The 14710-nt window shown below is 35.9% G+C and overlaps 1 protein-coding gene across 2 annotated transcripts in view; it reads right to left on the bottom strand.

Annotated features, from left to right (window-relative positions):
- Positions 1–474: 474 nt before the first annotated feature.
- The window catches only part of gnb5b (guanine nucleotide binding protein (G protein), beta 5b), a 49704-nt gene continuing 35468 nt past the window's right edge, over positions 475–14710 (bottom strand). For both annotated transcript variants that reach the window (XM_022679845.2, XM_049483398.1), the window contains exons 12-13: positions 4591–4757; positions 475–2032 (exon numbers count right to left, since the gene is read on the bottom strand). In XM_022679845.2, coding sequence (XP_022535566.1) covers positions 2021–2032; positions 4591–4757 — 179 coding nt within the window. In that variant the 3' untranslated portion in view covers positions 475–2020. The remainder of the gene's footprint in view (positions 2033–4590; positions 4758–14710) is intronic.

The raw sequence follows: 14710 nt of genomic DNA, 5'->3' as shown, positions 1-14710 counted from the left end.
TTTCTTCAATTATTACATTATTGTTTTCATTAATATTTTTTGTTATGTCTTATGTTGCTCTATGTTGTGTAATTTTGCGCTTTTTATTTTTGATATTTATTGTAAAGTGCAAGGTCATACTTAAATATTAAAGAAAAAAATTATATTTCAGTATACTGTATATAAAATAGGGCAGTGGTTAGTAGGTGTGGGCAGTATGGCCTTAAAATAATATTACAATATTTCATGTTTTTTTTTGCGATAACGACATTATTATAAATAAATTATAAATAATTTAAAAAATACACTACTGCAACAAATTCAACATTTTATTTTATTATTGCATACAATATGATATGGTACATCCCTAACTGAGATAAAATTACTCTTAAACTCCTAGAACATACAAATAAATAGGACATGAAACTCTGTAGGAGAAATCTGATTCTAATGATATTAAAGTATTTTTGAAAGAAGATGGCTGTACACATGCAGTAGACATTAAATGATATTTAATAACCTCTGAATACAGTACAGAAATCAATTGAGACACAATGGAGACACTAAACAGTATTTTTTTTTTATGACCAAAGTAAATAAATGAATCAGATACTGAAGTGCCCTATGTGAATTCACACTATTGCACTTAAAAGAGAAATAAAATGCCACAAGACAAATTCTTTACTTGTTTTAACTGTCTTACCATTCAAAAGCAAGCAAGATTTACAGTAACAATGCAACTAAAATCCAGTGTCTTACTAATAAATACAGGTTTAATTACCCAGAGCTTTTTTATTCTTGTCACTGATTATCTTTTTTTAGCTGATCTGTGTTAGGAATGTGTGCAGGTCTACCTTCTTCTAATTCTTCTATAAAAAAAAAAACACAATTGCTGTCACATCAAATCCCTGTCTAATTCTAAATTAGGGCTGCAAGGATATTGGAAAAAGTTTACATTGCAAATGTTCTTTTTTATTTAGACGATATATATATCCCAATATATATCCCACCGCCCGCTCGCTGTCTCACATCCGGACCGATTAAGAGCTGAGTCAGCACCGAGCACTCAAATCCGAGAAAAACTGCAAAACAACAGTAATTGGCCCTTTAATCAGGCATTTAAATGTTTTTTTTTTCTGGAATTAAAAGCGTGAATTTAGCAGTATCTGGAAATCTGTGCAAAACTGTGCTGGACTGAGGCGCACAGATTTTGAGATTTGCACCTCAGTTTACAAGCTTACAACAATGTGGCTGGAGGCCAAGTGGTTACCTCGTGTTTACTCCTGCCCCCTCCCCTCACACATCTCCTCCCCTTTGTGCTTCTTAGGCAGCAGCAGCCTGTCACTCACACAGACACAGAGACAGCGCTGTGTATCTACTTCTTGTATCCAAAATCCAAACATTACAACATGATGTGTTTGATTTAAAGTGACATCACACGTCCTGCGATGTGACTACTGCGCCATGACGATGCTTAAACGATATATCGTGCAGCCCTACACTAAAATGTTCACCCACTTCCTCCCACAATAGAATAGAGACAGGTGGGTGGTTTGACTTTTAGTAACTCTTGATCTTCCATTCCTGGGGCGGTCCTGATGAGAGCCAGTTTCATCATAACATTTCTGATGGTCTTTGTTGACTTAACTTGAGGATATAGTTCTTCTAGATTTGAACAACTTATAATTGCGATCACATTAAAGATAAATAGACTGATCTGAAATGTCTGAAATGATCTGATACATTGATATACCGTACCTTATATAGCCAAGAGTGTTGTCCCAGCTCTACCTTTGACATTATGACATGATATGACATAATTTTTTACAGCGATAACAGGTCTAAAGTACTGAGCAAACAAACATGACGACAGTTACTTTGGTGATCAGGGGCCTGGCTTCAGGGCTGGAGGACAGAAACTAAGCTAAACTTAGTCTATACAGAAATCTCATCTAAAAATAAAAGCCCTGTGGTCATTTGGTCTGCGTGTTCTCCACCACATTCTTCGTCATATTAGCTCCGAAACTCAGCGGGGGCGCGCTCAGGCCCAAATCTGTAAAGGAAAAGAGAATAAACTTAGCACACGTTATTTCTGTGGAAAGAGGAAAGAGGAAGAGCTTCTCTCTCATGTACTAAAGGCTGTTCCAGCTCGCGGTTCAACCTGCCGCATAAGTTTTCCATACACGAACACACAACAAAGAGGCAGGTGTATAGCGTTATAACTGTGAAGATCATGTTAGTCAGCATTTCTATGCTTCTATATGCTCACTCACTTCCTTCCACACTGGAGTAGAGACAGGTGGGCAGTTAGATTTTTGACAGTTTTGCTCTGTACCAGTCAAACGTTTAGACACACCTTCTTTTTCACACACTCTAATGAACATATTCAGTGCAACAGAGGGAACTCTTGCATTTCCTTTTCTTGGGGCGGCCCTGATAAGAGCCAGTTTCATCATCACAATGCTTTTAATGGTTTTTGCGACTGCACTTGAGGATCCTTTCAAAGTTCTTGAAAAGTTTCGGATTGACTGACCTTCATTTTTTGTTTCTTTACTTATCTTAGTAGTTCTGGTCATAATATGTATTAGAACATTACTCAAATTCAGCTATTCACAGTTTACCTGTAACTCCACCTCTTCACAACTTCACAACTTCACATCTGATGCTCTCAGACACATTGAGAGACAAGAAATTCAAGTTATTAACTCTTGACGAGTTCAGCACAGCTGTTAACTGAAAGCTGAACATTCCACTTGACTCTACTTATTGAAGCTGACTGAGAAAATCCAGCCAAGATAAGGTTTTACCTTTATATTACGAATAATATTGTGAGTTAGTGTGTTTAATCATTCTCAGAGTGTCCAAATACAGCAGTACACAAACCTGAAACTGTAGCCCGCCCACCTCTACTGAAGTTACGAGAAGGGATTTAATCTGTGAGACTTGTAGCATGATTCTTCAGCGCAGCGCAGATACACAGACCTGTTTTTGCTTTTCTTCAGTATTACTGTCATTCACTTGCTGGAGGTTATGTGGTATATATGCCACCAGTTTCAGTTTGACAAACATGTTTTGAATTACGGTCTTATCTGTTTTATTTATCAGGAAACTAACCTTTTGTGGTAAACTCTTGAGCCAAACTAGTTTTACTGGAGGAGCTTCTGTAAACAGTCACATTACTGAAGTTTCTCAAACTTCTATACACTGCTTGGCTGGTTTAGGAAGAAGTAGCTGTGTAATTTTCCCAAATTTCCACAGATAACCTCACTGAAAAATCATCGTCCTTAGAACAGGACAACTAGGATCAGAGACTATCAGAGTGTAATCAATTACAAGAGACCACACACTCCCATAATTACTGTGTTACTGTCTTAAAAATGTGCACATATTACATATTCATACTGGATTAAAACCCCTATTCAACTGTTACTGCCTAACTGTAAAATCTTAACACTGCAAAGTCATTAAAATACCTCTGCAACTATTAGTGCCAAACTCAAAAAAAAAAAATCCAAAAAATTCATAATGGATTAAAATATCCCCATATCTATTAGTGCTAAACTGTAAAATAAAATCCTAAAAATTCATACTGGATTAAAATGTCCCCATATCTATTAGTGTGAAACTGTAAAATAAAATCCTAAAAATTCATACTGGATTAAAATGTCCCCATATCTATTAGTGCTAAACTGTAAAAAAAATCCTAAAAATTCATACTGGATTAAAATATCCCCATATCTATTAGTGCTAAACTGTAAAAAAAAAAAAAAAAAATCCTAAAAATTCATACTGGATTAAAATATCCCCATATCTATTAGTGCTAAACTGTAAAAAAAAAAAAATCCTAAAAATTCATACTGGATTAAATTATCCCCATATCTATTAGTGTGAAACTGTAAAATAAAATCCTAAAAATTCATACTGGATTAAAATGTCCCCATATCTATTAGTGCTAAACTGTACAAAAAAAATCCAAAAAATTCATACTGGATAAAATATCCCCATATCTATTAGTGCTAAACTGTACAAAAAAATCCTTAAAATTCATACTGGATTAAAATAGCACAAATAGATATGGGGATATTTTAATCCAGTATGAATTTTTAGGATTTTTTTTTACAGTTTAGCACAAATAGATATGGGGATAAACTGTAAAAACAATCCTAAAAATCATACTGATTTAAAATAACCCCACATGTATTAGTGCTAAACTGTTATCCATCTTGAACATTTATCCTGGATTAAAATAACCCCATAGCTAGTTATACTGAAAAACTGGAAAAAAAATCATACTGGATTAAAATATAGTTTTCCAAACAGAGACTAAGCCTAGTCGTACACTATATTTTTCTTTCAAACAAAACCTCTAACTCAAAATGATGTGTAGTCCAAACTAGGCTTAATCTCTTGCTGACTCTATAACTGACACATATACAGATTCATACTGGAAGAAGACCCGTCTACAAATATTAGTGCTAGGCTGTTAAAAATACACACAGAAGATTCATGCTGGAATAAAATCACTCTCTAATTATTGCTGCAATTCTATAATTTAAACTAATCCAGCTCCAGCACAGTTTTGGTCACGCTGTTTGTGGCCTGTTTTCTCACCCTCAGAGTGTTGTCCCACGATCCTGAGCAGAACGCTGTGCCATCGGGCGACACTCGGACTGTGCTGACCCGGTTCTCGTGCCCAAACAGAATTGCGACCCTGGTGCCCTTCAGGACGTCCCACACGTTTATAGTGTAGTCATTATAGCCAGCAAACAGCAGCCGACCTGCGGGACAGAGAAAAAAAAAACAGATACTACGTCTGATTAAAATGCAAGAATGATTTACTGCTCATTTTTAATCAAGTAGGAATGTAATGTAACTAGACTGCAGTTCTTGCAGAAACTGCGAGAGTAACTGCAGGGCTGATTCATGGCTCGTTGCTATGGTGTTGCTATGGTATCCATGTTGGTTGCTAAGGTGTTGCTAGGTGGTTGCTAAGGTGTTGCTATGGTATCTGGATACATCTGATTAAAATGCAGGTAGTAGGTAGTAAGAATGTAATATAGTTTATAAATTATTTTGAATCAAGGACCCTAGACATCATTCTGCCATTGTATCTGGATGCAGTGTTTTATCAATTATAACACAGGTTTAATGATTGGTCAGCAATGCTGATTAGTCCTCCTATGATCAGTTGAAATGATTAGTTACCCAGGAAACGATATCTCACAACTTGTACAGTACAGGCCAAGTTTGGACACACCTTCTCATTCAATGTGTTTTCTTTATTTGAATGACTCTTTACATTGTAGATTCTCACTGAAGCATCAAAACTATGAATGAACACATGTGGAGTTTTATACTTAACAAAAAATGAGCTGTCCTTCACAGTCACCGGACCTAAACCCAATCCAGATGGTTTGGGGTGAGCTGGAGCACAGAGTGAAGAAGACAAAGGGGCAACAAGTGCTAATAAACACCTCTCCTTCCTTCAAGACTGTTGGAAAACCATTTCAGGTGAATGATGCCAAGAGTGTGCAAAGCAGTAATCAGAGCAAAGGGTGGCTAATTTTGAACAAACTAGAATATAATTTTTTTTTTTTTGCCAATTATACCTTTTTTTGTTAAGTACATAAAACTCCACATGTGTTCATTCATAGTTTGATGCCCTCAGTGAGAATCTACGATGTAAATAGTCATGAAGATAAAGAAAACGCATTGAAAAAGAGAAGGTGTATCCAAACTTTTGGCCTGTACTGTATATTAAAATACCTACATTCAGGGTGTTACTGATATTCATCGTAATAAGAGACTGTAGCCCCCGTTATATTATAATACATACACTATATTGCCAAAAGAATTCACACGCATATAAACATACCATCCTTATTTCTTTGGTTTAATATGATAACCACAGTGCTAGCTCTTTTGCCACTCAGAGACAAGTATATCGGACTGTAGTCTGCATGTTCGCTTTGTTAAAAAAAGCTACATGGGATGAACTGCTAGCTGATAACACTCTGGCTTATCTGAACACTCAGGGTTCCCCAGTCTAGTGCAATCGGGCGGAATATACGTCCCGCTTAGACAAAATATTGGAAATCTTTATCCAGAATCAGTATCCAGATGCAGCATGTTCTCTATCATGCATCCAAACTGATTCTCATTGAGATAATAGGGGGGTTATTTGCACCATTTCAAGGACAAATAACTTTCCACCTGCTATCCACTTGCCCAGTCTGCTCTATGGGTACTGGAAGCTTACTGTAACTAAGTGGAAGCGCTTTACTTACCCAAATAAACCGTTTTTTAGGAGAGAAATCTGTGTATTAAGATCCAGCTCTTGTTTGCCTTTTTCACTTGGATGTAGGCATCCTTAATAGTGTCCCCTTAGCTTAATGTGTCCCTAAATAATCCAGTGCACCTTATGTATGAAAATAGACCGGAAAATAGACATTTATAGACATTGTACCTTATAATCTGGTGCACCTTATAGTCCAGTAGTTTTTTAAAAAGTCTTTCAAAAAAATTGCTATGTTGCAAATTTATACACCAGTTTGGTTTTCACACTTAAACAAACACACACACAATTTAATGACAGGAGCTACAGTCTCTCATTAGCCTTTAGAAGTGTTTGGTAAAGCCTGCCAGAACACATCTATCACCACATAAGTAGGTTGTGCTTCCCTGAAAACAAATGACTTGTGGTCTGTTGGCTTTTTATCTTATAAATTGGGAAGGTTGGTGCTTTCCATCAAGATAAGGCGCTGCCCGAACTTCCTTTGTTGGCTTCCTGGGGTAACGAAAAACTCATTTAACTTGATGAAACGTTAATAACAAACACACCAATAATATTGAGTAATTGGAAGAGTACAAGGGTCCTTGAACTAAAAGAGTGTTTGGACAAAATGATCAATAATTGATAATCTTATGACAGGGTTCTTGCACCATTTAAAAAGTCAAATTTAATGCTTTTTAAGACCTTTTTAAGACCTCAATAAATATAATTTAAGTCCCTAAAATGGTGTCATAATTTCTTTGGAAGAAAGTAATTTATTGTATTGGAAATCAAAACATAATGTTTTGCATTTGTTATATTTTTTTCAATTTTGTTCTTTTGTGATGCAGAACAGAGCCAGTATAACATATGTAAGTTGCATGAGCTCTTTTCTAGCTTCCTGCACATATGGAAAAAAAAGAGGTGATGATGATTATAATACTAATACTACTACTAACACCCCTGTTACTACTACTACTACTACTACTACTACAACTACTACTAATAATAATAATAATAATGATGAAAAACATTAAAGTATCTTCTCTATAAAAAAATATCAATGTCTATTAATCATTATTTGATTTTTGCCTGATAACATAAAAACCCACAAAAACAAACTAATAAAGTGTGCAGATTTTGGTTTGTACCCCGGTTAAGGTGGAAAGCCCCAGTGGTATTTACCCCCCCTGCATAAAGAGGATCTACAACTGAAATGTTTGAGAACCGCAGTTGTAAAGTGCAGCCTAAAAATATTTATGCTAACGTTTGGATGTTGGCATGTTAGCTAGCTCTTCCCGGTAGCGTTAGCTAGCTCGCTGCTAAAGTTAGTATGTTATCTAGCTCTCCGCTAACATTAGTTCTCTTCCCGGTAGCGTTAGCTAGCTCGCCGCTAAATTAGTTCTCTTCCCTGTAGCGTTAGCTAGCTCGCCGCTAAAGTTAGTATGTTTTCTAGCTTTCTGCTAACCTTAGTTCTCTTCCCGGTATCTTAGCTAACTCACTAGTAAGGTCAGTATGTTAGCTAGCTTGCCGCTAAAGTAAGTATGTTATCTAGCTCACCGCTAACATTAGTTCTCTTCCCGGTAGCGTTAGCTAGCTCGCCGCTAAACTTAGTTCTCTTCCCTGTAGCGTTAGCTAGCTCGCCGCTAAAGTTAGTATGTTTTCTAGCTTTCTGCTAACCTTAGTTCTCTTCCCGGTATCTTAGCTAACTCACTAATAAGGTCAGTATGTTAGCTAGCTCGCCGCTAAAGTAAGTATGTTATCTAGCTCTCCGCTAACATTAGTTCTCTTCCCGGTAGCGTTAGCTAGCTCGCTGCTAACGTTAGCATGCTAGCTAACTCACCACTAATGTTAGCTAGCCCTTTGCTAATGTTAGTTCTCTCCTCGGATTAGATGTTCACAGTGGGCCACTGTGTTTTCCCGCCGGCATTAAACGCACCATCTGAAATTTATATATATATTTTTTTTATATCAGACAAAAATATTCTGAGTAAATATAAAAAGCACTTTTTAAATAACAATCTTATTTATTAAGGGAAAAAAATATCCAGCACAGATTTAATGCAAAATGAGCTCAGCAACAACTGCTGTAAAGCACAGTAACACGTTATAGTGAGTACTATTAGCAGCACAAGGTAAGATCATATATTAATATACTGTTAAATTATTGAGATATTATATGTGCACTAAAATGACAAAAAACAAACAAACACAAGTTCCCTGAATGACTGAGCAAAAAAACATTTTAGAAATTCCAGGGTATAGAAGTAAATTCCCAAAAAGCACCTTCTCCTGTTTACTGATGAGAAAAAGAGAACACATCTTCACAATAATCTCTGTAAATATACAGCAAATAGACAAATGTTGGATTAGTGTATTAGTGATAGCATGCAGTCAGGGTTAGAAGTATTTGGAAACTGTTTATAAACCCTTTATTAAAGAGCTTTTTTTTACCTGGTACCTAAAGAAAACTGTCTATGAAGAAATTAAAAAGCTTAATACTGATGTTGGGTTTACTTAATCAGGTAATCAGTTAACACAATTAATTTTATTTAAATACAGCACAATTCTGAAATTCATTAAGCAATAACACACTCAAGGTTTGTGTTATAACACGTAATATTGGCACTGCTGTGCTGCGGTCCTAGATCAGAACAGCAGTGGCAATATTACACGTTATAGCACGGACCTCAAGTGTTTTATTGTCATTATACCACAGTTCCATTATTACTGTTTATTGAAAGATTTAGAGTTAAAGGGGGCAAGAAAATAGGATCTGTTCAGTTACTAAAACTCTGCAAGTTAAAACAGTTCCATTGCTGCTCTGTTTGTAGCTGCACAGTTTGGTTTGTAAGCGCTGCATCGTTGCTAGGTGACCTATATGTGGCGGAGTAATACATGGAGAGCTTTGGTTACAGTACATTACCGGCTGATAACATCACTCATAGAACACCTCTCAGCCAATCAAATTGCAAGGTCAGAACTAACTGTGGTATAATTATGATTAATCGTGATAGTTTCATGTGTCCAGAGAACTAAGCAACATTTTTTTAGGTAGTTTCTCTCAGTGTAATCTGACCTTCCTGTTCACACTATCAGTCTATTCTTGTATTCCAGTTCTTTCTATCAGTCTAATCTGGGCTTCCTGTTCTTTTTATATCACACTAAATATGTCTTCCTGTTCTGTTCTATCAGTACAATCTGGTCTTCTCGTTCTTTCTATCAATCCAATCTGGTCTATCTGTTCTGAAGTTAAACATTCTGTATTTGTATATCCGTAAAGTCATGGTGTCTCTGCTTTTACAATGATCCGCCTACAATGGTGCGTGAACGTTAGTTTAGAATTTTCTATATTTATGCATAAACTTAATCTAAAATTACATCAGATTTCCCTACAACTTTCTTATGAGAGTATATACACACACACACACACACACGCACACACATATATACACATATATACATTTATTAATGAGAAACCTATAAAAAAAAAAGTAAATGAACATTTGCATTTAATATCTAGAATGACCCCATTGTGCATCAATGCAATCAATCAATCATTCCTCCACATAAAACCACTTCAGCTCAGTTATGTTGGTGGCTATCCCCTCAGTAACTGCTCTGTTTAGCTCTTTCTACAACATTTTGATTAGATTAAGGTCTGGACTTTGACTTGGCCATTTCAAAACATTAACTTTATTCTTCTTTAATCATTGTATGATAGAACGACTTGTGTGCTTGGGGTCGTTGTCTTGCTGCATGGCCCATCTTCTTTTGAGATTCAGTGCATAGACAGAGGTCCTGACATTTTCCTTTAGAATTATCGGATATAATTCAGTATTCATTGTTCCACCAATGAAGACAAGCTGTCCTGGCCCAGAAGAAGCAAAACAGATTCAAACCACAATACTACCACCACCATGTTTTACAGATGGGATAAAGTTTTACTGCTGGAATGATAGTCTACTCTTACTTGTGTCCCATCTTTTCAACTTAATCTTAAAACCTGTAAACTGCAGAGGGGTGATGGTGAACTCATAAACATTAAAATTAGCCAATGTTCAAAGTTGCCAAAGCCTTTAGTTGCTTAGAAGTAAACATGGGTTATTTGTGACCTCAACACGAATGACAAATCAGAAAAATCCGACAGATCCCCGTTTTTTAAATAAAACAGAACGTCCACTCACACCTGATAGTCATCCCATTAAACACACCTGACTATAATTTTGATGTCAAATTATCTGCTAGTTCTAAAGCTACTATTTTCTTTTGTAAATAAATTACCAAGTCTAATATTTGAGCCTTATTCATTTTGGGTTGTTTTTTCTTTTATACTTTATGATTTCTGATGATGTTTTACATCAAATTTATGCAGAAAAATAGAAAATTCCAAATGGTTTACAAACTTTTAAGCACCACTGTACCTCCTTGTGTGTTCTTGAATTGATCAGATGCTATGAAAGGAATATTGTGAACCATTACACTGTGTTTTTATCTTTTTGGTATTGATGAGCTCGCTATTTTATTCTTTGTTAATCTGGTCTCTCCCAACCATTTGTATTGAGTCTCTGATAGGTTTTAGATTACAGGGGAGAGTCTACTCTTTAATCATCTTGATTGCTTAATTTCACACCCCACCGCACCCCCACCGCAACTATGCAACCATCCTCCCTGTCCAAACACTTATTGACTTGACTATATACATATCTTATCATTGTCACACAAAATCATTCCTTTATAAAGATTTTTTTTCACAAAAATGTAAATAGTGTTGTCATGTTTGTATATATTTTATTTTATTTTTATGTTGTATTATGCTGTCTCATCACGTCTGACTTACTGAATAGCAATGTTAAGTGCCTTAGGCATCTTTATTGAGCCACATCACAGTCAACAGGAGTCAGACAAATGGATAGGAGCACGGACTAATGGCTAGTGTGTATATGGAATCATGTTGTAATCCATATTATGGCAAAAACTACTCAACTAAGCAAAGAAATAAATACTTATAAGAAATGAATGAAGGTCAGTCAATCTAAATTTCAAGAATTTCAAGAACTTAAGAAAGTATCCTCAAGTTCATTCATAAAGACCATTGAAAAAGATATGATGAAACTGGCTCTCATCAGGACCACGCCAGGAAAGGAAGAGCAAGAGTTCCTTCTGTTGCACAGGTTAAGTTCATCAGGGTTACCAGCCTCGAAAATCACCCCTGATAAGAGCCACCTTGTTTAACACTTTTAAGTTACTACATGATTTCATATGTGTTCCTTCGTAGTCTGGATCACTTCATCAATAATTTACAATGTAGGAAAGTTTTTTTTGTTTTTTTTTTAATATAATTTTATTTCTAATTTTTCCCATTTTCTCCCCAATTTACACGGCCAATTACCCAACCCATTCATTAGGACTCCCCCCATCACTAGTGATACCTCAACACACCAGGAGGGTGAAGACTAGCACATGCTTCCTCTGATACATGTGAAGTCAGCCACCGCTTCTTTTCGAGCTGCTGCCGATGCAGCATTACCTCCTGCTCATAGTGGCAGCGCTTTAGACCGCTGGACCACTCGGCGCCCCACAATGTAGGAAAGTTAATATTAATATGATAATACAATATTTTGGTCAGCAAAATTTACTGAATGCAAGTCTGTATGTTGTACAATACAATGATAATGTAATTATTGTGACAGGCCTTTATGTTCTCAAAATAATATCAAATTATAAAGTACTTATTGTGTCCTAGCACTGTATCTAAAAATACATATTAAAAAAAAAAAAAGTAAGGCTCAAAAAGTCATTGCTCAGGAGAGCAGGAATAGTGATTGGATTCTTCCTGATCTTTGAACAGAAAGTGGAAGACTCTTCTGACAAACTCAAAAACACTCTCAGGCTTGTGCAGACCTGCTGCTGCTGCTGCCCCAGAGGGTCAAAAGTCCCACAGTCCAGAAAACTCCACTGTTTTTCACACTAATCTCTACCTGCTGTATCCACAGCATTCAATAGATTACCTTGGATAATCAATTCAACACATCTGCCTAAACTAACTCACTAATAATTAGGGGTGTGAATAAAAAATACACTTTTTTGTAATTAATTGTGATTAGACTACAGCCAACAGGAGCACAGCTAACATGTGTGTACATTCCTTCCGCACTGACTAAAGGTAAGTGTGTGTTGTAAATACGTATCACGCTAAAGTTTTATACTTTAGAGCTGTGTGTGATCCTGCACACCTCCCACAGCACTGCTGCTGTTTACTGCTGCACAGAGCTCTGTGTGTGATCCTTCCACAGCACTGCTGATTACTGGAGCTCAGATACAGCAGCAGAGTGTTTCTTTATGATCAGCACATCTCTGAACTACACAATAAAATAATAACACTTACTGAGCTTCATTCTGTTCTACACTCACTCACACACTAAACTAATCACCAGCACACACTGCTAACACTCCTTTACTGAAAATAATCTAAAGAAATGCTGAATGATTTAAGGCTGATGTTGAGTTTAGCATTTTTATCACTGTTTTAAATTTTAATGTAATTTTAAACTGAACCAGATTGAATACTGAGCTGAACTGTGTCACGGCCTCGTTCGGTCCCCCTGTATTTCTCCTGTAATTTTCCGTCATGTGTGTCTAATTTGTAGCTCCGCCCCTTCCCCAGGTGTTCAGTGTTTCATGTTCCTATATATATAGTACACTTTTGTCCATGTTTATCCGTCGGTCTTTGCACCTTCCTCTGTCGTTTGTCTCGCCACGTTTGCTATTGTTTGTTCACGTTTTTTCGTTACGCTCTATTTATTTCTTGTTTATTTCTAGTTCCCTTTATTTCACGTATATTTCTAGTCACGTTTATTTCCTGTGTGTTTCTTTGTTTATTGTGTATATTATTTACATATTTATCCTTGTATATATATCCCTAGCCCTGTTTGTTATTATCTGTTTTACGTTTCTCCCTGTTGTTTGTTTATGTACATATTTATATTCGTTATTCCCTTATTTGTTTATTTGTGTATCTGTTATTTATTAAAGTCTGCATATAAATCTGCAGACTTTAATAAATAACATATAAATCCGCCTCCCGTCTGCTCTCCACCGTTACAAACTGTGGGTCACTCTGGTTTAGTTTCACTACTGATTTGCTGGTTAAACTTACAGGTAATAAGCAGAGATTTTTAGATGGAGATGACCAGTTTAGTCCTAATGAAGTATAAACTCTGGTGAGTGTGATTAACTGGATAATTGGTGTATTTAGGAACAGGCAGTAGCTTCAGCCGTTGATTAGAGTCAATGCTAGATTGTCAAAATTATATTAGTATTAGTATCAATTCTAAAAAAAAATTAGGGCTTTCAAATAATACAATTAATTTAGATAAAACAATCATTGAAAAATGAATGCACTGAAAAAATAAGGTATAATAATGGCCATATTGATGCCCTTTGACCCAACAAGTCAGTTCCAGTCACACTGTAATGTGATGGAGGCAAACTAAACAGTAACACAACAGCAGTACTCCGCCCCCCTAATGCCGTAATGTTTCATCTGCAGGTGACATCTCTTATAATGTAGACAAGCGTGTTTATTTCAGTGACTCGTTGAGAAAGGTGGTTAATAACAGCACTGAATCTGTTTCTCGTCTTATATAATTTCATGATTTAGTATATTTAAAAATTTTAAAATTAAATAGTGAAAGTGGAAGGGACTGTTTAATTAAGGTTAGTATTTGGACCTTAAGATGTCTAGTATGTTATGCTTGTGAAATAAAAGGATGTGGAATTTTAAGAATAGGCCAGTTATACATTCACTGATTTACTGCTCTGCTTAAACTCACTTGAATTACACAATGTAAAATACTTTTTACACACTTTTAATTCATTTTAGATAAATAATCACAAAGAATCTCATTAATTAGATTTTTTTTATTCACTTGACAGCACCACTAATACATTATATCTAATAACTATACAAAAATTCTGTGATTTACTCATGATTAAAATCATTATTAAAGCTGGTATGTCTGTATTTTTGGGTGGAAGAAAGTAATAATTGTGTAGTGTGGTGTCTGGCAAACTATACTATCTCAGGGTAGTTTTGGGGCATTTTTAAATGAGAATAGTTTAATGTGCTGAGTTTAAATGAGAGCTTTAATGGAGAAAATGAACATTAGCGTAGCTCCATATTCTACAATCAACAATATACTGTATATAAACAATTGTATTTGAATTTGTTTTATGTAAAATTCAGCAAATTTCCTCATGATTTAGTTGCTCTTCGATCTTTGAAAATAGAAAACAAAAAAGGTGTCTTAAAGGGTAACTGGGTGATGTATGGGTTTAGGGGCAGGGCAGGAGGGAGAGCTGATTGGCTGAGCTGCAACAGCAGCAGTGTGCCTCTGATAGCAGTGATGTGAACACAGATGTGAAAACTTTAGGCTCACCCATAGCACAGTTAAACCT

The sequence above is a fragment of the Astyanax mexicanus genome, chromosome 9, assembly GCF_023375975.1.
Source record: "Astyanax mexicanus isolate ESR-SI-001 chromosome 9, AstMex3_surface, whole genome shotgun sequence".
Lineage (NCBI taxonomy): Eukaryota > Metazoa > Chordata > Actinopteri > Characiformes > Acestrorhamphidae > Astyanax > Astyanax mexicanus.
The sequence above is the reverse complement of the archived record's forward strand: the minus strand, read 5'-3'. Positions and strand labels throughout refer to the sequence as shown.